The sequence below is a fragment of the Saccopteryx bilineata genome, chromosome 3, assembly GCF_036850765.1.
Source record: "Saccopteryx bilineata isolate mSacBil1 chromosome 3, mSacBil1_pri_phased_curated, whole genome shotgun sequence".
In the NCBI taxonomy this organism is placed as follows: domain Eukaryota; kingdom Metazoa; phylum Chordata; class Mammalia; order Chiroptera; family Emballonuridae; genus Saccopteryx; species Saccopteryx bilineata.
Genome location: NC_089492.1, coordinates 316,373,150 through 316,397,379, shown reverse-complemented (window position 1 = coordinate 316,397,379; position 24,230 = coordinate 316,373,150). Strand labels below are relative to the sequence as shown.

General features: G+C 49.0%; 1 protein-coding gene across 1 annotated transcript in view; it reads right to left on the bottom strand.

The window, feature by feature from the left end:
- Window positions 1-6,943, bottom strand: part of LOC136330210 (carcinoembryonic antigen-related cell adhesion molecule 1-like) — a 34,354-nt gene extending 27,411 nt beyond the window's left edge. Inside the window, 4 exon segments of the mRNA XM_066266701.1 lie at window positions 1,944-2,198; window positions 2,732-2,923; window positions 2,926-3,009; window positions 6,562-6,943. Of these exon segments, the coding sequence (XP_066122798.1) occupies window positions 1,944-2,198; window positions 2,732-2,923; window positions 2,926-3,009; window positions 6,562-6,943 (913 nt within the window).
- Between the last annotated feature and the right edge of the window lie 17,287 nt (window positions 6,944-24,230).

Genomic DNA, 24,230 nt, shown 5'->3' with positions numbered 1-24,230 from the left:
TGTCTCTCTCTCTCTCTCTCTCTCTCTCTCTTCTCTCTAAAATGAATAAATAAAATAAAAATTAAAAAAAATTAAAAAAAAACATTATATGGAGTGAAATAAGTAAATCAGAAAAAAACCAAGAACTGCATGATTTCATACATTGGTGGGACATAAAAACGAGACTAAGACATGGACAAGAGTGTGGTGGTTGGTGGGGGGAGGGAAGGAGAGGAGGAGGGGGAGGGGCACAAAGAAAACTAGATAGAAGGTGATGGAGGACAATCTGACTTTGGGTGATGGGTATGCAACATAATTGATTGACAATATAACCTGGACATGTTTTCTTTGAATATATGTACCCTGATTTATTGATGTCACCCCATTAAAATTAATAAAAATTAAGAAAAAAGAACCAGTTTGCCAAACTCAACAAAAAATTAGGTATCGGTTCTGCCGAACCGGTGTGAGCCGGCTGAATCCCACCACAGAGTGTGCACCTTCGCTCACCGCTCTCTGGAATATCGGACACGCTGGTGACGCACAGCGTTATGCAGCTGGAGGCTTCAGAGCCAGGACCCAGCTCAGAAGAGAAACCCTGTGGTTTGCTCTCTTCCCATCTCTGTGCAGCCTGGTCTGAGGAGGCTCTCGTGTCAGTGGTGGCCAGATTAAGGACAGGCCACCCGTGCAACTACTCTATGGGCCCCTGTCCCAGCACAGATGGCAGCAGAGCAGAGTCAGTGACCGGGTGAGCCTGGAGCAGAGCAGACAGCAGGGTCTGTCCTGCTCACGCCACCTCCGGGGTGCTTTCATCCTCTTGTTTGGAAAAAAAGAGGTGAGTTTGATTCAAAGTGTAGAGCCAGGAGCCGCCATCGGGGCCATTCACATGCAGGTTCGCATTGGATTCAGACAGTCAGTAAAGAAACAGTGGAGCCAAAAACTGATGGGCCATTAGCTTTAATCCTAGCTTGCACCCGGCAGGCAAGTAAAAACACACACCGGGCTCCAAAACCCACTCATACAGTGCTCACAAAGCTACTGACTTTATCCGAGTTTCTTAGAATCAAAGGTTTCTAGCTTACCGGACTTATTCACCTCTGTTCCCCTCTCCTTCTCTCTGCACAAACTGGCTTTTCCTTCAGCACTCTGCCATCTTGGCTGCTTCTCCTCTCCTCCACGTGGCCTTTCTCTGCTCTCTAATGCTAATCTCAGGAACCAAGAGAGCAAGCTCCCAGTCTGCCCCCATTTTATAGTGTAGAAATCAAAACCTTTAATCCAATATACAAAATAGGGAAGTCTCTAACACAAAGTCACTTATCTGAGGCATGATGGGATTGCACCACCCCACATCAAAAAGGATGAGAAAGGCTTAGTCCTAAAACCAAACCCTAGGCTACAAGGATCCTGCCTGCTCATAGCCCACCCCCAACACACATTAATGTAATTATGTCCATTCCAAGCATAAGGGTAACTAATATCATCACCTGGGAGATGGGCTTCCACGTGGGCAGCGCCATCTTTACAAAGTGAGCATAATATATTTTATCTGCCCAACAAAAGCCTTGCATGTTGCTGTAGCACATGGAGTAGGTAGCAGAAAAGAGATGATAGATGAAATGTGTTAGTGACAGAAGCAACTTGACCTTGAGGGTGTTTGTTTCTAACCCTCTGTGAAGACCCTTCCACCAAATGGGGCTCTCTGTGGCTGAGAGACCCCTTCCTCGCTTTCCAAGGAGGAAAAGACCCTTTCCTCTTTTTCCACAGAGCTGGGCCCCAGCTCTGTGGTTAGAAACCAGAAGAGCAAGGGGAGGAGTCCACAGGGATGCAGTGGGGGGTTCAGGGGGAGAATTTGTGATTTCCTTGTGTCCGAGGCCAGAGGATGGGAGATAACGTCTAGGGGGTTTTTGAAAACCAGGCAGACCTCCACCCCAGAGCTCGGAGCCAATGGTCCAGGAGGCACTTACCAGAGACAGTGATATTCTTGATGGTGGTCCTGTTGAGGCGAGTGGCAGAGTTATGGGCGAGGCAGGTATAGGATCCACTATCATTCGCAGTGAGGTTGGGGATAAAGAGCTCCTGTGTGGATTGCTGGGGCCTCCCATTGATAAACCAGGAATACTGTGGGGGTGGGTTAGAGGCTGCGTGGCAGGAGAGGCTGAGGTTTGCTCCCGGTAGGTAATGGGAGTCTGAGGGGGAAATGGTGGGGGTGTCTGGGCCATCTGGAGCAAACAGAACAAAGCCACACGTGATGTCATCAGAGGTAGGGGGAAACTCCCTGTCTGTGTAAGTGCTACATTGTCCCTCTGAGCTAGGTCTCAGCCTTGTCTTAAAAAGTCTCAACCAGTCTGGCCTGTGGTGGTGCAGTGGCTAGAGCGTCAACCTGAAGTGTTGAGGTCACTGGTTCGAGGCCCTGGGTTTGCCCGGTCAAGGCACATGTAGCAAGCAATCAATGAACCACTCAAGTGAAGCAGCAGGAATTGATGTTTCTTGCCCCCCCCCATAAAATCAATGAATAAAGTCTTTAAAGAAGTCCCAGTGATCACCCTCTGTGTTCACTGAACCTGAATCTGAGACATAAATCTGTTTGTCCTAACCCTGAGCCCTGCCTGGATTTGCCTGGGACAGAGGCGTGGCCACCCTGGGTGTTCGGAGTGAGGGTCCATTAAGTTACCCCTGAGAGGGACGAATGTGGCCTGGCCTCGGGAGTGTGGATTTGGGCATCAGCTTGGGCCAGGTAAGGACAGTTACTCACAGAGAACATTCAGGTAGAATGGGTCACTGCGGCTGACACTCACTGGGTTCCGGGTTTCACACTCATAGGGTCCCGTGTCACTCCTTGTGACATGAAGTAAAGTGAGAGTCCTGTTGTCCTCGGACAGCTCCAGCCTGGTGCTGTCCGGCAGACTCTGACTGTTGATCAGCCACAGGTAGGTGGCGTCTTGATATGAGGTTCACACGTTAGCACGACAGGGTCCTTGTGCTCCTCGGGGCTGGAGCTGTTGCTTGTGATGCTGGGTGTGGGTAACTCCGCTGTGCAGATAACAGAGAGAACATTGCTCTGTGTGGTGCCTTTGTTCCTCCAAAGGCTCCTTCAACCAGAGTTGGCACCTCTCACCTCTCAGTTAACTTGAGTCCTTAGGTCTGTGTATCTCAAGACAAACGCATGAGGGTCTGAGCGCTCAGAGCCCGTAAGCCTGCCAGCCCTACGTCCAGGGGAAAGCACTGACTTTCTCGGGTGACAATTAAGTATCAGGGTTTGATCACACAAAGACATAGGACCGGGATCAGAGTGCACTCAGCACCGGTCCTGGTTCTTCTCGGACCAGCTGACTGCCTGAGCGACCTCCGGATCTCACCCGGAATGCGCGGGGCTGAGTCCCTTCGAGCACACGGACCTAGTCTGCCAGGGGCGGGGGGGGGGGGGGGGATGTGTTTGCCCTGAGGCCTCACATTCCTGGGTCATCCCAGAGGGGAGCAGTGACGGCCCATCCCAGAGTCCTCACATCCCGAGGAGACCAGCAGTGCGGCCTGGAACTGGGGTTTGAGCAGGAACAACACGGGGGGCGGGACCAGAAGCAAGTGTAGCGGTCAGTCAGTTCTCAGGCTGCAGGGCCACGAGGTGGGGGGTCTGCCCAGGGGCTCCCTGGTGACTGGCGTGAGACAGTGACCCCAGGAAGGCGGGAGCAGAGTTCAGGAATGACTCGGAAAAGAGAGAGGGTGGTGGGAGCTCGCTGGCTTTGGCATCAGAGCTGTGCTCTCTGCCCTTGACCTTTCATGTCTTGGCTCCCACCGCAGAGGGCAGGGACCCTCCTCAAATACTCAGACAACAGCAGGTGCGGAAGGGTGACATGTGTAAAGTGTGGGAACTTGAACTTGCTGAAAACATGACCCTCACGGACCGTTTGTGTTTGGCAATTATGAGATAGAAACTTGAGTTAAATTGTGAAAGAACATACGAAAATCATTATAGTGCCCCAAATATCTAAGACCAGCTTTTGGAGGAATCTCTGTCTAGAGACCCCCGAAGGGCATAGACCAAGTTCTGCAGTCCAACCAGGGTCACACTGTGACCGAAAGGAGATGCCACTGCGGGTGTGAAATAGTGACTCCCTGGGGGGAGAGCACGTGAGTCCTGCTAAGAGGACTGAAGGGACCGGAGGGCAAGTATAGGTGTGTCTGTTGTAGAAAGGGAGGAATGATCGCAAATGGGTTGAAAAGATGTGTTACGTTAGTAAATTTAGGAAGAAGGTCCCTGTCACCAATTTCTATGGACAGTCAGGCAAATGGGGAGGAGTACAGAATGGAGGTTGCCCAAACTCATTCAAACTGGGCAGCATCTAAGAGAAGGGACAGGGCTGGTGGATCTCACTGTCTGAATGGATCTTGCCCTATGGTGAAAGTGTCATCATGAGGACACTCGTGTGTGAACTAGGCAGTAAGGCTGTCAGATAGTGCAGGGTCACCAACCTCACCTTGGGAAAGTTTCGAAGAGTAGATCAATGGTTTACATGTCCCTGTCACATGGTCTGTTCTTGTTGGCCTCACAGAGGGAAGGAGCCCTGGATGGGGACACAGCAGAAGCTCTTTTTTCTGGTGACCTGGGAAGCTGGCTTGTGATGGAGCCAGGGGTTACAGCTCCCACTGATTTCTGTGTCCTTTCCTATCACACGGGAGTGTGGGATTGGACTCAGATGTTAGTAGGACAATCTAGGGAGACTGCAGGGTGGAGGAAGCAGAGCAGAGCAGGACAGTGTGGCAGAACTGAAGGAGGCCAATGAGGAACATGAGAAGAGCAGAGAGTCAGAAATATTCTTAGTAGTGAGAAGTGAGGGTTACAGGTGACTTCAAAGACCCCACAGATCAAGAGCACATGGCTGCTGCAGGGCAGGACCAGTGCAGTCCGGAAAACCCTCCCACAGCCAAACAGCCCACAGTCACCATGGGACTTGGTTCCTGGAGGGGCATTAGGCTCAGAGGATGGAACATGGGCCTCAGCCCCTGGAGGGACAGGGAACAGGTGTGGCCAAAACCTCCCGTGACTCTGTATCCAGGTTCCCGTCTCTGTAGAGATTATACATCATTCATTCACTCATTCATTCATTCATTCAGTCACCATCATTCCTCCCTCCCTCCCTCCCTCCCTCCCTCCCTCCTTCCCTCCCTCTCCCTCCCTCCCTCTTTCCCTTCCTCCCTCCCTCCCTCCCTCCCTCCCTCCCTCTTTCCTTTCCTCTGTCCCTCCCTCCCTTCATGAAAGAGCAGTTGGGTGTTGTCCTTGAGCTGGTTGCAGGTAGAGAGTGGGGAGTGAGAAACACAGTCCTTTCCTTTCTGTCCAGTGGGAGTGACACTCACACAGCAGGAAACACAGAAGGAAGGGATTCAAGTCCAGGGCAGGGAGGTATGGATCAGCCCCCTGAGTGAGAGGCCTGGGCGCTCCCAGCACCGACTCTGATTGTTATTGCAAGAAATTTGGTTCTGGAGTAAAAACATATCAATTCTCCATTTGCTTTCATTCCTCAGACAAGAAAATCTACCCTGAACTATGGATGCCTAAGAAAGGACCCGGCTGGCCTCAGGGTCCACAGATACCTAATAAGATCCTGGGGTAGAGGAGAGGGCGGGACTCTGGCTGTAAGGACCTTGCTGTGACTAATTTGCTCATGGACTGTGTGATCCTGATCAATGACTGTATCATACTGTGCCTCAGTTTCCCCTGATTAAAAATTGAATAAATGAAAAAAATGGAGTAAAAGGATTCTGGATTACCATGTGTCTGTGAATTAACCTTAAAATGTCCACAAATACTTGACCTAAAGCTCAGTACAGAGGGGCTGCTCACATAAATGGCAACAATCATTATTTGCCTCCGTGTGAGAGATAATCCTCTGGGATGATCCCTGGTGGACAAGGAGCTGCCAGGAGCATCGTCCTTGTTCCTCTCTGGGGACCTGAGTCCCTCTGGAGTCTCCAGAGGCCCCCAGGGCTGCTGGCTAATGGTCCAGGGAGCTTGTCTACCTGGGGTTTCCACACAGAGTCTCAAGTGAAGAACCAGGCTCTGCCGCTGGTGACCAGCTCAGGAGCCTCAGGACTTGGGCACCCGGGAATCTGTTTATTGCAATCAGCCCTTCCCAGCAGGTAAAATCCAAATTGACACAAGGTACCCAGAGTCCCTGGAGTCAGGAGCTCTGGAACAGGGATCTGGAGAGGGTCCGCACTTTCTGAGCTCTGTGAGGATCCCAGGGGACCCACAGGTCAGGCCCTGACCAAGCCCTGCAGGGTCTTTCCCAGGGTCATTGTCATAGGGAGAGTCTTCAGGGTGTGGATGAGCCTGGTCTCCCTCTGCTGAGTTACTCCCGTCAGAATGGCCCTTCTCTCTGCGGTGAATGTCTGCAGGGGTGGAACCCAGGAAGGGGATTCTGATCTTAGGAAGTTTGTCTCCACTGTGTGTATCCTGCACTAAATGCCCAATCCCAACCTGGGCCGTGATGCAGAGGGCGGTGGAGGCAGAGCCCAGGGCTGTTCGTCCTGTGTTTAAAGTAGAATTCTCCCCACCTGACACTCAGGGGTCAGAGAGCAATCACTCACAGTAAACACGGAGCTGTCCAATTGCTTCTTCATTCTGAAAAATTTTCTTTATGGCATTTAGGGTGTAGTATCCTGTGTCCTTTAGGGTGACATTCTGGAGCAGCAGGGATCCATTGGGATATATTGTCTCTCGGCCGCTGTATGCAGGCCCTGGGGTACTTTCTGCAGTGGCTACTGCATACGATGCAATCAAATGGTTGCTGTCCACACCTTCCCCTTTGTACCAGGAATAGCCTGCAAAATCCTTAGTCTGATTGCGGACAAGGAGAAGCACATCCTCCCCTTTGGCAGCAATGGCTGGCACAATAGCGAGTTGGATGGTGGTAGGTGTGCTCCAGAAGGTGCAGAGTGACACTAGGAGGGAAGAGAGAAATGGATCCATCCTGGGATCTATGTATTGGGATGGAGAATGCGGCCCTGGCTCCTGAGCAGGTCTCTTCATTGCTCAGCCTTGGTGTGTGTGTGTGTGTGTGTGTGTGTGTGTCTGTGTGACTGTGAGTGTGTCTCCTGTGGTCAAGGTCAAGAGTCAGGGCCACCATCACTTCAGCATCTCTAAACTTGTTATTTTTTATTTTGAATACTTTCCCCAGGTGTCACCCAGCTCACCCCCTCACTGCCCTCAGACCCCTGCTGACACTCAGGGACATCTTGGGAGACACCTTGGCTGACCACCTCCTCTAAAGTTCCTCTGTCTTCAGTTTCTGACTGTCCCTGCTCTGTTCCCTCTATGACACTGGTGGGTAGCTGACCTCACATCTAGATCTTTCCTTGTCCCCTCCCCCCCCATAGAACAGGAGCTCCATGTGGGAGGGGCTTGTCTGCTCCTGTTGTTGCCCAGGGCCCACAGCAGGCTGCACACACCTGTGGGTGAATGAGGAGTGTGCCAGGGCCCGGCACCTCTGGGGGTGCATCTACCCATTTCTTTTTCTTTTCTTTTCTTTTCTTTTTTTTTTTTTTCATTTATCTGAAGCTGGAAACAGGGAGAGACAGTCAGACAGACTCCCGCATGCGCCCGACCGGGATCCACCCGGCACGCCCACCAACCAGGGGCGACGCTCTGCCCACCAGGGGGCGATGCTCTGCCCATCCTGGGTGTCGCCATGTTGCGACCAGAGCCACTCTAGTGCCTGAGGCAGAGGCCACAGAGCCATCCCCAGCGCCCGGGCCATCTTTGCTCCAATGGAGCCTTGGCTGCGGGAGGGGAAGAGAGAGACAGAGAGGAAAGTGCGGCGGAGGGGTGGAGAAGCAAATGGGCGCTTCTCCTGTGTGCCCTGGCCGGGAATTGAACCCAGGTCCTCCGCACGCTAGGCCGTCTTTTCTTTTTTTTAACTTTAGCTAGAGAGAGAGAGAGAAACAGACAGGAAGGGAGAGAGATGAGAAGCATCAACTCACACTTGTTCATTGATTGTTTTCTCATATGTGCCTTGACCAGGGGGCTCAGTGGAGCGAGTGACCCCTTGCTCAAGTCAGTAACCTTGGGCTCAGCCAGTGACCATGGGGTCATGTCTATGATACCACACTCAAGCCGACGACCCCACACTCAAGCTGGCGACCTCGGGGTTTTGAACCTGGGTCCTCAGCGTCCCAGGTCGATGCACTATCCACTGCACCACCACCTGGTCAGGCACGTATTTGCCCATTTCTAAGGTTAGTGGTAAGGACAATGTTTAGTGTCCTTAGTTCAGTTTTTCTTGTGTCATCTTGCTATAAATTGTTATTATCATCAGTTTTCAGAAATTATAGCTTAGTGATGAATAACTTGTAAATCTTACTATAATTGAGGTCTTCCTGCCCCTCATGACTGCCAGGTCATGAGATTTTCCTGTAGCTGAGTCCCTCCCCCACCCTAGTCTCTCCCCTGTCCTCTCCCCTGAGGCCCAAACAAAAGCCCTCGATCCCTCTCAGAATGTTGTCCTCCTCAGGAGTCCCCAGCCAGTCACCGTCTCCCATCCTCTCACCCACCGCAGAGACTGCTCTTCTTACAGCCAGTAGGAGCCCCTGTCAGGGGTGGGCTCCCCTGCAGGAGTGGGCTGGGGGGACTCCATGGTGTCTGCTGCCTGCTCCTCCCTCTCTCTGTGAGAAGAGCTTTCTCTCCAGTAAAGCTCACAGGCACTTCTGTATAGAAGTGTTTGATCTGATGTCACTCATCCCTTCTTGTTGTCTGTACTCTTAAATCAGGAGGGTCTCCATGGTAACATGAGCTGTAGGGTGGGGCAGGGACTATGCCCAGGACTCTCTCTTTCCCTCCTGCATTCCTGCCTCTCTTGTCTCCTCCTTGCCCTTTACCTTTGGCCTACATTTCTATCCCCTGGGAATGGCTAAGGCCTCTATACACACACATACACACACAAACACAAAAACACACATACACACTGTTTGGAAAAACTCAAGCCTGAGGTGTCTGGGTCCAGAGTGCTCCTTATAGCTCCCTCCAAGCTGCACAGGAACCTCCCCTACCAGCCCCTCCAAACTTCATCTGGTTTTTACCTTCAGGGCAGGTGCCTGGGGCTACATCAGAAATTCTTGTCACAGGCCTGTACCACCACTGTGCATTGGATCACCTATGAAACTTTATATTTATTTATTTATTTATTTATTTATTTATTTATTTATTAGTGAGAGAAGGGGAGATAGAGAGATAGACTTCTGCATGTGTTATGACTGGGATCCACCCTGCAACACTCCTCTGGGGCTGATGCTTGGACCAATCGAGCTATCCTCAGTGCCTGGGGCCGACACTCTTACCAATTAAGCCACTGGCTGTGAGAGAGGAAGAGAGAGAGAAGGGGAATGGGAGGAGGAGAGAAGCAGATGGTTGCTTCTCATGTACCCTGATGAGGGATCAATCTTGGGATGTCCTCACTCTGGGCTGATGGTCTATCCAATGAGCCAACTGGCCAGGGCTGTCTGTGAAACTTTGTAAAGATTATGACACTTTGGAAACGCTGCTTTTGCACCTGCCCAGCTACGGTGGATGCCCAACCAGGCTGAGACCCCAGGGCTGGGGCAGCCCTTCCTTCCCTGTGCACAGGGAGGGTCTAAAAATATTGTTAAAATGCAGATTTTGACCATTGACTCCACATCTAACAAGCTCTCAGGGGACACTGATCATACTGGCCTGTGGTGGGGACCTTTCCCTGACAGGATGACATCCACCCATTCCAGCACTGGCCTCTGCCGTGTCCTGGCCTTGGGTCTATCTGCACCACACAGAGACCCTAGACGTTCTGAAACCCAGGGGATTATTTCTGTCTGTGACACATAAACCTAGGTGGGCACACCAACTCTATCCCGTGTTCTCAGATGCTCTGGGGAGGCTGGACTCCCTCCCAGCAGGAAGGTCACAGAGATGACTCTGGGGGTGAGAAGGGGTCAGGCTGGGTGATGACTGCTGAGAGGGACCTACATTTTATCTCTATGGGGCTCTAGCATGACCACAGCTCCCAGGGACAGACTGTCAGGACCTGGGTGCCCCAGAAGGAATGTTCCTAGAGGTGAGACGTGGGAATCTGTGTCCTGGGAGGAGCCGCCTGCAGTGGTTGGTCAGCTGGGCTAGGGGACACTCATCCTGACTCACTGTGCAGTCAGGCTGAGCTCAGTCCTCCCGGGTGCTGACATCACCTTGGATCTGGGGCCAAGGGTCCCGGGTCTGGTCAGGACCCTGTGTGAGAGGAGGAAGAACAGGTGTGCCGGGGGAGCCCACAGCGGGGAGTGAAGGTGTTCACAGCTGAGAGGTGAGGATGGGTGTGGTCAGCGTCCTGGTTCTGAATGAGCTCGTCCCTCACACCTGTGCACACCTAGACTCCTGACATGGGGGGTCCAGGACCAGGTCCACGGGAGAACCCTTGATGGTGCTGTGCCTGTGAGTCTTCCAGTGTCCCGTCCATTTGGTCTTGTTTGTGCTTGAGGGGTTTCTTTCCGACCTTGAGCATTTCTTCTGTGTCTGAACCGGGCTTGGCCTGGGGACACCACAGAGGCAGGCCTGATGTGGTCCCGTGCTTGGAGCAGGGAGCCAGGCCTGCAGTGCATCGTTATAGAAGAGCCTCGCTAATGATAATGAGGGAGTGTAAAGGGAAGCACCTACTGTGGTGGGAGCATATATAGAGCTGTCCCGGGAAAGGATCCACTTGGCTGCCCCTGAAGTGTGAGCGGGCCTCAGTGGACGTGTGCCCCGTTTAAGACGGAGGGTGTTGGGGCGGAGCTCTCTGCAGAGGGCCAGCCTCCAGGTGAGCAGCTGCTTCGTTGCATGGAGGAGCTGACGGTGTCCAGCGTGGCAACTTGGAGAAGGAAGGAGCCTGTGGACTGAATGAAGCTGGTGAGGGTCAGACCCTGCTGGGCTGTGGGTGCTGCTAAGTGGGACGGGCGGTCGGCAGGTCTCGCGAGAGGCGTCCGGCTGCAGAGTAGCTCTGCCGCCCTCTGGTGGTCATTAATTGAGGTGCAGCAGTCACCCCGTCCCGCTCCACATATTACAGAGGTTGTATAGCATGTTAATACTTCATGTGCCAGTTCCGGATCTCAGTCTGTTTTGCTCCAATAACTCGTACCAGTTCCTTCAATGCGATGTCACCGAATTCACATTTTCAGACATGTGTACTAGTTAGTTAGTATTTGTCTCTGGTAAGTTACACTGTGGGTGCCCCTGGGCGCAGTGGTGTGTGTGGCTGAAATGCTGGAGGGTGGGTCTGGGGGAGGAGGAGGAGCGGGGATGGGCATGTCAGGAGGGGAGGGTTTGTGTCACAGGAGCAGAAGGGGCAGGATGGACAAGTCATCGTCCCTTCTCACTCTCAGGACCTGGTGCCCAGCACAGAAACTGTGATTCTGGGGACACACAGCACCTCATCCCGCTCCATGGCTCAGGTCAGCACAGGCTCAGACACCGGGGTCTGTCCTGCAGTGCAGAGCTCTGGTAGGACCAGATGAGCCAAGTTGCCCTGGCCGCACAGTTTAAGATGGTTAAAATGGTGAATCTTAGGGTATGTGAATTTTATAAAACAATACATTTAGGAGAGGAATGTACTCATCACCTTGTGTAAAACTTGCGCCGATACACACAAGGAGTGTATGTGAATGTGCATTTCTTCACACGCTTGGCACATCCATAGTAATTACGTGGGAGCAGAGCCGTGTCCATTCATGTATCCACCTTCTTGTCTTTATTTATTCTCAGAATACTTATAATCATTGTCTTGTGCCAGGCCCTTGTGTAGGAATGACGAGGCCAAGGAGATGCACGAGTCTTGACTTGCCTGTCTCTCGGGGTCAGGGGTCCACAGGACACATGACATGAGCACAGGTAGCTGCTCCGGGACGTGTCACAGCGCAAAGCAGAAGAGTGGGACCGAGGGGTCCCACTGTGTCCACCTGTTGCGGCCCAGCCACGACAAGTCTATTATGGGGTCCTCAAATGGGTAAAAGTATGGAATTAAATAAATGATAGAGAATTAAAGATATACACATAAAGATGGGTTCGGGAGGACCGCACGGCGAACAGTCACTACTGTTCCTAAGCCGATGCAATGGCTGCCCCCAGAAGTGCATCCGTCTTTATTCAGGGAAAAAAACGTGGTCCATTAGCAATTCAATTGTTTCCAAGACAACCCCCACCATACCATTTAGATCTAACTTTATACCAATAAGAAACTAGCTTCCAACCTCTTCTGGAGAACATGGGTGGGACAAGTGAGAATCGGGTATAGCTCTTTGTTAACTGGGCAGGTGAGGTGGGGGGTTAGGCCCAGCACCTCTGTCCCCTGGATATCCGGATTGTAAAAACACCCTGTTTATATTTCGGTCCCCAACATCCACCTGTGGAGGTTGGGATGACCTTGTGGCAAGATGGCCAATGAGGTTGGTTGCAAAGGGGAAGGAGCAGGTTCACGGAGCAAAGGAGAGGGCACCACTGGTGGGGACCACATGGGCAGATACAGGGAGGTGAGAGCAAGACTTCATGGTCCAAGAGGCATGAGGGTGCCGTATACGTGGACTTGGGATGACAAGGAGGTGAGAGGGAGGTCATGGGGAAGGGACGATGAAACAGGTGGTGGCCTTTCTGAAGGGGTGGTGTTTTTGTGGGTGTCTTTCCTCCAGAGCCTGGGCTGAAGCAGCAGGAGAGCTCTGGGCACTGAGGGAGGAGCTGAGGACTCATACCCGCCCTGTGTGCACCGCCCACGGCTGCTCCTTCCTGCTCATGTGTGTGTGGACAGCAGCTGGCCCCCATTTCTGTTTTCCTGGGTTCCTACCTGCATTGCAAAGGGACACAGGCTGGGAGCTGTCCATGGTATCATGGTTCCCGTGGCCGTGTGAGGACAGCCCAGTGCTTTCCTGGGTGCACAGGAGTTTCTGTGCCTTTCATCCTTTCCTGTTAATGTTGTCCCCACCATAACTGCCCTTTCGCAGAAAATAGGGATGGATGTTAGGATAATTTTGACATAATATTTTCTATGTGCCCAGGAAAGAATGGGTCCATGATTTCAGGTGAATTTCTGCTAAAAAAAAAAACTCCCATGAGCAGAAAAAGAGCCAACAAGGGAAGGGTCCTCTTTACTCTGGCTCTTGCCTGGTCATCATGAGTGGGTCACAGACCTGTTCCCTTTCCCTGGATGCTCCTACTGCCTAAGGAGGAGGCCACAAAGCATGGAAATAAATGTTAAAGATTTAGATGATCCTCTCAAATGAGGGGGCACTGCTTCCACCTGACTCAGAGCACATTTGGAAGTGTGTGTGTGTGTGTGTGTGTGTGTTTAGGAAGTATTTTGGCTTCATTAATGACTTGACTGGCCTTCTAGAAGTTAGTGAGGAGTGAGAGATAATAAATGTGGTAATCCGGATTTGAGGGCAGACAGGAGAGGCGACCATCTGCTTCTCTAGCCTTCCCTCTCCCCCTTCTCTCTCTCTTTCCCTCCTGCAGCCATGGCTTGATTGATTCAAGTGTATTGCCCCGGGAGCTGAGGATGGCTCTGAGGAGCCTCTGCCTCAGATGCTAAAAATAGCTCGGTTGCGAGCATGGCCCCAGATGGGCAGATCATTGCCCCCTAGTGGGCTTGCTGGGTGGATCCCGGTTGGGGCACATGTGGGAGTCTGTCTCTGCCTCCCTTCCTCTCACTGATTAAAAAAAAAATTTTAATCCCAATATTCTATAACTGTTTTCAAAATAACAAAATGATTCTTTCTGGGACTATCAGTTTAAAATAGCAAAACATTTCTGATTATTGTGTAAATCAATTTAAAAATTTTAAAAGCTTTTAATATTTTTCAGCATATTTGTAACAGTGGGTGTAAACCATATTTAAGGAAGATTACTGATGTCTTCCTGTTGGTATAAAATATACAGAGATTGAGTTGCTCATGTTATTCAAGGTAAATTTTTTTGAAAAATTATATTTTTTAGGAGTTTTTGGATTAAAAGAAAGGGGTCTGTGTCTGTTGTTTGAAAATCTTAAAGAAGGGGCCTGGAAATGCCGATTGAGATCTGTTGGATTAAAGTAATATTTTGTACATACTGATGAGGTTCTTCTGATTTAAATTCTCTGGTGTGCATTTTGTAACAATGGGGACATTCTCTTACCCTCAGAAATCTACCAATACCAGGAAGTCAGCGTTGAAGCAATATTACAAGTTAATCCACAGATTCTTATAAATTGTACCAATTGTTCAAGTAATATCTTTATAGCAAAAAGTAAAATAAACTGCCCCTTAAAAGAGAAAAGGAGAGAGAGAGAGAGAGAAAGAGAGAGAGAGAGAGAGAGAGGAGAGAGAGAAGAGAAATCCCTCTCCCTTTTCCCTCGCTGTCCCAGCCCCGAGTCCAGGAGGGTGTGCTGCCTTTAGGGGGCAGGTGTCTGGATCTCAGTCTGTCTTGTTTCATGACGCTGACATTTTCCAAGAGCGTCCAGCTGAGATTTTGTTGAAGAAGCTTCGGTTTGGGTTGGCTACTACTTCCTCATGAATTGAAGTTGTTTATGTATTTGGGGTACAAATGCCACAGAAATGATGCTGTATTTTCTCTATCATATCAAGAGAGATGTAACATGTATTTATTTCATTACCATATGGTTTTGATGATGTCTGACAGGTCTCTGCACTATAGTGTAATTAATAAGCATTTTGTACATATTACTAAGCAGGAATTAGGCACTGACGTGTATTTTGTAGGGGTGGGGCGAGGTGGGGAGTAGAGACTGTGCTCTGTGAACATCCTGTTCCTCCTCAGACTTTTAGCCACTGGGGTAACAACACCCACTGATGTTCTTCCCCAAATCTCTGTTACTGTGATACTTGTCAGATGGTGAATCTTTAATTTATTGCTTCTCTTATATTCAGTGGTGGCATTTAACTGTAGTGTTCAGCTTTCTCTTCACTATATATTTCTTTGTATAAATCTATAACAGCTTGTTTTAAAAAGCAGACAAAGCTTGGTTTTACCTAGACCTATATTTTTACTGCTGGTTAAATGACAGAGAAATGGGCATCCACCCACACTGTTTCTTTAAATTTATCAATTATTGACTTTCAGGCACAGGTTTAAAAATTAGTGTGTTCTTAGCTGGAACTGTTGACATCATAAATTTTACATATCTAAATACAACATTATATGTTTAATGAGTTACAAAATAGCTTAAAAAGTGAGAAAGGGTTTTTCTCTCCAGGAAATAGAACATTAAGGTATAGACAATATTCCAAAAACAACCTGTGATCATCTATCCTTTTCTGTGGAATCCCCCCTTGTTCTGCTCCATCTGAGTGAGCAGCCTCATCCCTGTCTAACACAGACCCTTCCACGGGGAGGATCCCAGAGTCACTAGAATCCCTGACCACAGTCTCAGGTAGACCTCTCTGGTGGATGATGGACACGTTAGTCTGGGGCTGAAGGCATCCAGACAAACACCCCAGCATAGCAGAAATCCATCTAGACCCGCGATGGCGAACCTTTTTATAAAAACCGCCCACTTTTGCAGTGCTGGTCAACCTGGTCCCTTCCGCCCACTAGTGGGTGTTCCAGCTTTCATGGTGGGCCAGCACTGCAAAAGTGGGCGGTTTTTATAAAAAGTTTCACCATCACGGATCTAGACACTTCAAGTGGTGGTTGATTTACTTACCACTGAGCGTGCTCAAAAATGAAAAATATGATGACATTTATTACCAAGATAATGCAACTAATAGAAATGTGGTTGACCAAATGCCAAAGAAAACAGTGAAAGACTTTAAAAGTCAGCTTTGGAAGGAATGTGATTGTGAAGAACTCAAGCCTTTCAAAGGTGAAAAGAGTTTATTTCTGCAAAATCAAGGACACAGTAAAGTCAACATGATGTCTTATTTTGAGAGGACACAGAACTTTGCCTTCTAGGGAGATGAAAGAGAAGGTAGAGAAAAACTTTTCAAAATCTCTCAAGAGTTGACCAGTAATCCAGAAAAATATTGTCCTCTTGAGAGAAAGACAAATCCTAGTTTTATATTGGTACAATCTTGGTCGCCAAGGGTCCCCTTAAAATATTCTTACACACAAACCAATAAAATCTGGACCAGCCCTGACAGGACATATAAAAGTCACTTTCAGTGTATTTTTTGCCACTTCCTAACTCCATTCGGTTTTTACTTCTGTCCCTCTTTCTCTTTATGGAGCAGCCCATGGCGTCAGGGCCGGCCCCAACCACTCTTCCTGCTCCCCTTTTCCGTAGCAAGATCTCATCCCGCATTATCGTACAAACCAGGATGTGGTCTGTCCCGGTTTCTCCTCCTGGAATCTCCTTCTCATGGAGGGTTATACTCTATGAGAGAAGAAAAAAATGCCCAGAGAAAGCCAGGAGGTGAGTCACGTGCAATGTCTGTCACGCCCCGGCATTCTGCAGCAAATCATAGGCACCACAGCCCCCTATCCGCGGGGACTCATTTCAAGACCCCAGTGGATGCCTCGAACCACAGAGAGTACAGAAACCTATATATGTTCTCCCTACACATACAAGGCTATGATAAAGTTTAATTATAAATTAGGCACAATAAGAGATTAGCAACAGTAACTAATAACAAAAGAGATCCATTCAGTCGAGAATGGTCATTCTTTCCCTTAGAAGAAAGTCTTCTGGCCTCTCCTTTTGCCCTTTGGGGCCATTAGGAAGCAAAATAGGGTGATGTGAGCACAGCCCTGCAGTACTGGGGCTGGGACGCTGGATCTGATAAGTGCAATGGGCATAAAGAGTCGGGATATGTCTCTTCACAATGACTGCTATCATAGCCTGGTGTTGACAGACTTTCCCATTTATCCACATCCAGTACAGCCCTCGTGCTTCTTTTGCAGGAGCCTCTGGTAGGAGAAATCGGGGCTAGAAAAATAAACTTTCTGAGCATGGTACTGTGCGTGAGAGTTTTTTTTTTTTTTTTTTTTTTTAAACAGGATAATAGTTCTATCCCAGTGTAAAATGATAATTTGTGCAAAGTAACACACAGGGAGGGAAGGGAAACAGTGTGGAGGGGTGGGCAATGTGGAGAGAGGGCCAGGATTTCCCAGGGCCCAGTTCTGACCAGGGTGAGATGTGCTTCACTTGCTCTCAGAGTGGGGTGTGGGCCATGAAGTTTCAGTATTGCTCAGGCTTGCCCTAGAATAGCCAAAGGTGGCCCTTTCCCACAGGCCTCATTTAGCCTAATCCACAAGTTATCACATTCTCCAGGGGGCTGGTGTACAGGAAGTCACCCAGAACAGAAGGGTCCAGATGGTTTTTGTCTGACAGCATGCCGACCATCTTGTAAGACCACTGGGTGGGGGCTCCAGTGAGCAGATGGACTCATCCTGACCAATGGACCTCCCCTCCCCTTTCTGTTGGTGAGTGACCTGGGATCCTGAGGGTTTACATGCCTTTTTTTTGTGTGTGTGAGGAGGCTGAGGGGCCAGGGCAGTGCAGGCTCCGCTGTTCGGGGCAGTCCCAGGAGCCCTGAATTTCCACAGGGAGGGCTGTTCCACTCACCCACCTCCCTCCACGGTGGTCTCTCTTTATCTACCCAGGGGCTCCTGGGTGCCTGCCAAGATTCACTGATGCCATCACATCAGCTTGGTTCCCCAAAACATGTGACTTCTGAGCCCTATTCCATTCAGCAGTTCTGTCCTCAATGCCTTTGTTGCTACTCTGGCTAAGTTTGGATACTTGCCCTAGCACAGAAGAAATATGACTTCAACCCACCCATAGTTTGTCCTTTTCCCATCTGGAGCCTCTCCTGTAGACAATGCACATTCTCAAAATCCCCGTGGGATTCTCAGTCCAGATTTTCAGCCCCGGAAACCCCCACTCAAGGACCCTCACTGAGGCTGCAGACCCTCCATACCTGCAGCCCAAGGAGCTCTCTTGCCTCCATCACAGTGGTCTTCTCCGCTGTCTAGGTCACTGATTCTGAGCTCTACAGGAGAAGGGAGCCAAACCCAGAACCTCCAGGTAAGACTACATGCACCCCATTTGCAAATACTACAGTTGTCCCCCCCAATCCATGGAGGATACAGTCCAAAACCCACAGCGAGCACCTGTAACCGAGGAGAGCACCAAACCCTATACATACTATGTCTTTTTTACGTGATAACCTAGTGGCAGCAAAGTGCCTACCGGGCATTAAGCACACATGGCTGGAGATGCTGGCCAGATGGGCGATCCACATTCTGGGTGACGTGGAACAGGGCAGTGCAAGATTTCATCACACTACTCAGAATGGGACACAAGTTAAGACCTATAGATTGTTTATTTCTGGGAAGTTCCATTTAATACCTCAGGAAATGGAAAAGGCAAAGAGGAAAACCCCATATTAGGGGGGAACTTCTTTAAGTTTCTGAGTTCCGTTGCAGGCCTGTTTTTATTTTTTCCTGTTGGGCAGGAACAATGAGCCAAGTGCTGATGAATGGCAAGAGGTAAGGAAAGCCATGTCCCGCCAGGGGCTGAGGAAGAGGCAGTAAGAACTGCTCTTCACCAGGTGACAACACAGTGCTCCCCAGAATGCCTAGATAGTGTAGTCAGTATGTCAGCAATAACAGAAAACATATTCTTCTTTCAAAAACTGTACGAGATATTTCTTAAAGGTTTATCAACATGCTATGCACAACTGGAGCAAGACCATTCAGGGTAAAAATAAATGTCTTCTTCAAGAGAAACTTGCACATCTTTTTGAAACACATGGACAGCCAGTAGTTCTCCAACGATCTCGTGAACCGTTCTGGGAGATGCACGCTTATCTTACCCACGACAAAGGAAGTCAAGACATCCAACATCAATTCCATGGCCTTATCTTTGATAAAGGACATGATTAAATTCTTAGAGAACATGGTGATTGTGCTAGTCTGCTCCTGTGCAGATGATGACCACGTGTAGAGAGATAGCCTTTTATGAACGTTACCAGAATAGAATGAGCAATGCATTGCTCAGACAGAATGACTAACCCATGAGCAGTGTAACATCCACCGGGTACAAGAACAAACGTCGGAGACTTTCAGGAGTATAAATGTAACTTTATTGACCAGTTTTACCTGTGCAGGGGCAAATTCCTGAGGTGTCCAGAGACACTGTGCTCACAAGGAGCTGCAGATGGGAATCGCACCTAGTGCTCACAGCTAAATCTTTTTATAAGCTAAGCAAGCAAGCCTAATACAGAAGCAGATGTGGCGGTAACCTATTTGCTAAGGGGGCTGCACATAGCAAGCAGCACAAAATGAGTAACTGTGTACCACCTCCTCCCTTCCAGAGAGTTAGAGTTTGGAGAACATTCCAAGGTGACATTTGATGATTCAAAACTGCCATTAGACCCTTTCTTATTTATTTACATTCTCTCTGGAAGGAAATGTCAGTCTATGTAAGGCCAGACGTAGGTATCCTGGACTTACTCCTTTCATCGTTATTTGGCCCGTTATGTTGCCCTACGGAGAACGCAGGTCTGTAACAGAACACATCAATGTAGTGTTCTATTTAACCAAGGAGGAGAAAGACCTATGCACTGCAAACTTTTAGACATTATGAAAGATATAGAGAAAATCAAATAAACAGAAAAATATCTATATTTCATGCTCTTGGTATGCAAGAATTAATATTGTTAAAATGTCCTTATACCAAAAGCAATCTAGAGATTCAATGCAATTCCTGTCAAATTTCCAATGGCATTCTTCACAGAAATAGAACAAACAATCTTAAAATTTGTTTGGAATCATAAGTGTCCACAAATAACCATCATAATCTTGAGAAAGAATAGCAAAGCTGGAGGCATTACACTTTCTCATTTCAAACTAAATTAGAAGTCTCTTCAGTAAATGGTGTTGGGAACAGCCACATGCAGAAGAAGAACAAGCTGAACCTCTACTGACACCACACACAGAAATCAACTCAAAATAAAAGCAGGATTTATAAGCAAGACTTGAAATCATAAAACTCCTAGAAGATTCATAAACTTCTTCATTTCAGTCTTTTTGATAATTTTTGGGATTTAACACCAAAAGCTTAGGTAACGGAAGTAAATATAACCAAGTGAAGCCACATCAAACAGAAAAGCTTCTGCACAGCAAAGGAAACCGCAAACAAAATGAAAAGGCTACTGACCAAATGAGAGAAATATTTGCAAATAATGTATCTGATAAGGGGTTAATAGCCAGAATATAGGATGGAACAAAAGTAGGTTTACAGTTGCTCATATGTAAAATAATATAAGAATAAACTGTTTCTCGTACTCACAACTGTAAACCTACTTTTGGCCATGCTGTATATAAATAACTCATACAATTCAATAACAAAAGGGTATAAATAACTCATACAACTCACTAACAAAAATCCCCAAGCAATTATATTTTTAAAATAGAGGAAGAAAAAAGACATTTTTCCAAAGAACGTACAGACGGCCAACAGGCAGTGAAATACGTGGAAAGGTGCTCACCATCCCTAAGCATCAAGGGAAGCAAATCCAGGCCACCATCAGACAGCACCTCACACTTGTCAGCACTGTTATTACCAAGAAGACAAGTAATACCAAATGTGGTGAAGATGTGGAGGACAGGGAACCCTTCTGCACTGTTGGTGGGAATGTTATTTGGTGAAGTCATTATGGGGAACCCTATGGAGGTTTCTCAAAATTCAGAACCGAGTTACCATGATTCAGCAATTCCATTGCAGGGCAGGTGTGTGGACCAAATGGGGGAAGGGGTCAGAAGGTACAACTTTCAGTTGTAAAAGAAATGTCAAGGGGATGTACTGTACAGCATGGTGACTATAGTTAATATTGCTGTAGTGTATATTGGACAGTAGAATTTTTTATTTTATAATTATTTTTTCAAGTGAATTTATTGGGGTGACACTGGTCAAGAAAAGTTCATAGGTTTCAAGTGTCCCATTCCATAATGCATCATCTGTACACCGCACCACACCTTCACCCCCTGAATCAGGTCTCCTTCCACCACCATTAATTCCCCTCTTACCCTCTGCTACCTCCCCTGACACCCCTTTTCCTCCCATAATCACTCCACTGTTGTTGGTATCTATGGGCATTTTTATTGTGACAAACACAGAGAGACAGAGAGGGGGATAGAGGGATAGATAGGAAGGGAGAGAGATGAGAAGCATCAATTCCTCATTGTGGACCTTAGTTGTTCATTGATTGCTCTCATATGTGCCTTGACTGAGGGGCTACAGCAGAGTGAGTGACCCCTTGCTCAAGCCAGCAACCTTTGGGCTGAACCCAGTAACCATGGGGTCACGTCTAAGAGCCCGTGTGCAAGCCAGCGACCTTGGGCAACCTCGGGGTTTTGAACCTGGGTCCTCCGCATCCCAGGCCAATGCTTTAACCACTGCGTCACTGCCAGGTCTGGCTATGAGCATTTTTTCATTGCTTAATCCCTTCACCTTTTTCACCCAGCCACCAACCCCCATCTCCTCTGACAGCTGTCATTCTGTCCTCTGCATCTCTGAGTCTTTCTTTGTTAGTTTACTGGTCATTAAATCTCACGTATAAGTGAAGTCATATGGTGGGGAGTAGATCTTAATATTTCATCACAAGGGGAAATTTTATAACTATATGTGGTGGTGGACATCAAATAGACCTGTGGTGGAGATCATTACACAGTACTTAAATATATTGACTCATTATGTTGTACAATTAAAATACAATTTTTAATCTAAAGAACTAAAGGAACAAACAAAACATAAACAGACTCAGAGCTACAGACAGCAGATTGACAGTTGCCGGATGGGTGGGGCTTTGGGGTTGAAAAATCTGAAGGGACCAAGAAAGACAAATTGGAAACAAGCAAAACCCTGCAGTACTACCCCCTCCTCAACCACATCAAAATGACAGCTAAACTGCAGAGGAACTACCATTCACAGCTGCCTAAACTCGAGCGGGATGGATTCCCTACAACCAGGGAATTAAGGAAAAAGTCACATGGAGACCAGAGGGAGGGGCTGAGACACCAATAGGGCTTGTCCCACACCAAGTATGGGGGACAAAAATCGGAGAGATATTTCAGCTGTGGGGGTCCCCTCTGAGGAGTGAGGGGCCCAAGCCCAGGATTCCAGGTCCTGGAAGAGAAGTCCTCATAAACTCTGGCTGGGAAAAGCAGCAGGGACTGAGGTGAGGGAAGCAGATGGCTGCTGGAGTCACAGGCAGTTCCTCTTAAAGGGCCTGTGCATGGACTTCCTCTGACTCACGCCCTCTGAGCCCCAGGGCTGTGGTGTAAGCTTGAAAGGCAGCAGGGATATGCAGAAAAAAAGCTCAGTTACCAACATCCGGATGAGAGCTGGGGAGCAGAGGGCAGGGAGCAGCTTTCTTTCCCGCAGAGGTATTGACACCAGCCATTGTTCCGTTTCTGAGGCCCCCTCTCCAGAGCCAGCAGGCAGGCCCCACACCTGAGACTCCACCAACCTGGCTCACACTGTTAGCCCCGCCCAGTGATTCCCTGAGTCTCACCCCACATAACTTTAGGGCACACCCAAGCTGTTTTCAGTGGCTTTTCCAGACCAATGGCTTGTGTTGACTCATGTTTCAGATTTTCCTAAAAGCTCTCAAACAAGCAGCATCTGGCTTCAGTGAACCCTGTACCTCTGCTAAGTGGCCGCAGGCCTTGCTTTAGACCTTAGTCTTGGCTGGGCACCTCCAAACCCAGCACAAGCAGCAACCATCTGCAGATCACTTTGTAGCTCCTGCCAGGTGGTCCCAGGCAGAACCCAGGTGGTGACTGACCAGCGCACCAGGGACAGCTTCAGACCATGTCAAAGTACTACGACCCAGCCACCCCCACAAGCAACAGTCAAGGGGCTAACAATATAAATAGAACAGATGCAGACAACATGCTGACGATTGCCGAAAGGACGGTGGTTTGGGGAATGGGGTGAAAAGAGTGAAGGGATTAAAAAATACAGATTAGTAGTTACAAAATCGTCACGGGGATATAAACGACAACATAGGAAATACAGTCAATATTTTAATAACCATGCATGTTGCTAGGCATGTACTGGCAATTTTGGGGGAACATTGTATAAAGTATACTATTGTCTAACACTGTGCTGTACACCTGAAACTAACACAAAACAGTGTAAAGAGTAACCTGTACTGAAAACAGAAAGACCTGCTCTGCTCTTCCCTACAGGGCACAGATGGGCTTCAGGAAGGGTTCCAGTTTCTCTCTAGACCTCTCTGCTTCTAGGGTCACAAGGAAAGAGGCAGATTGCAGAACCCCACAGTCAGGTCAAGCTCTCACTCTGCATATAGACAACTATGAAGAAAAAGCTATTCCTTTTACCTATTCTCCCCATCCCACCCTCTACCCCTTGCTTTCCCCTGCCTCTTCCTCCTCCTGAGTCCCCCCACCAGCCTTTAGCAGACCCCCACCTGTGCCCCCCTCCTGCTCCCCAACCTCACATAATCAGGGTCCTATCTCTTGCCAGCGGCCCCTCACTGGGGAGCGTGCAAGAATGGCAGCCTCCACAGGCCGACTAGGGTCCCCTGCCATGCCAGTCCTCCTCCTTCTCTCCAACCTGTCCACCTGCCCTGCCCCTCTACTCCCCAGCCCCCTTTGCCCTGCACCCCCCTTCTGGCCCTTCTCTGGCCTCAACACCTGGGCAGACAGCTTGCCATCCACAAGGTAAGTCCTACTGAGCAGACTCCTCCCACCGTCTCCCTTCTCTTGGGCTATTCTGCAAACTGTCTTCAGGGCCCAGAGTCCCTGCCACTGGGTCTGGAACCTCTCAAAGCCTCATGACTCAGGCACCTGTTGGGCACAGGTAACGAACGCGGTGGGCAGCAGCTACAAGCAATCCTGGTGGGCTCTCCAGCTCTCCAGATAACCCCGTCTCAACAGCAGGTTCTTAGTGATCTGGGCACCTGGTTTGGGTCGCAAGGACGATTAGTCCTTTCCTGGCGATTAGTCCAAGAAAATGTAACAAGCTCCTGTGTGACCACACTGGAGTCCCCCGCAGGCTTTCCCGGCCACCATTAGAAGGGGGCGGCTGAGTTAGTGGGGCCAGGGCACCTTTCCCTGCAGGCCCCTTCCCCTCCATGTGGCCAAGCACAGTCCTTATTCAGAAGGAGTGACTGTGTCCTGTGCCTGGGACATACCCCAGTCCCCAAACCAGTCTCCTGAAGGACAGTGACTAGGGGACCCCTGACAAAGGAAAGAATGTCCAGATGGAGGAACAGTGGCAATGGGGAGACAGGTGGAGCCCTGCTGTACG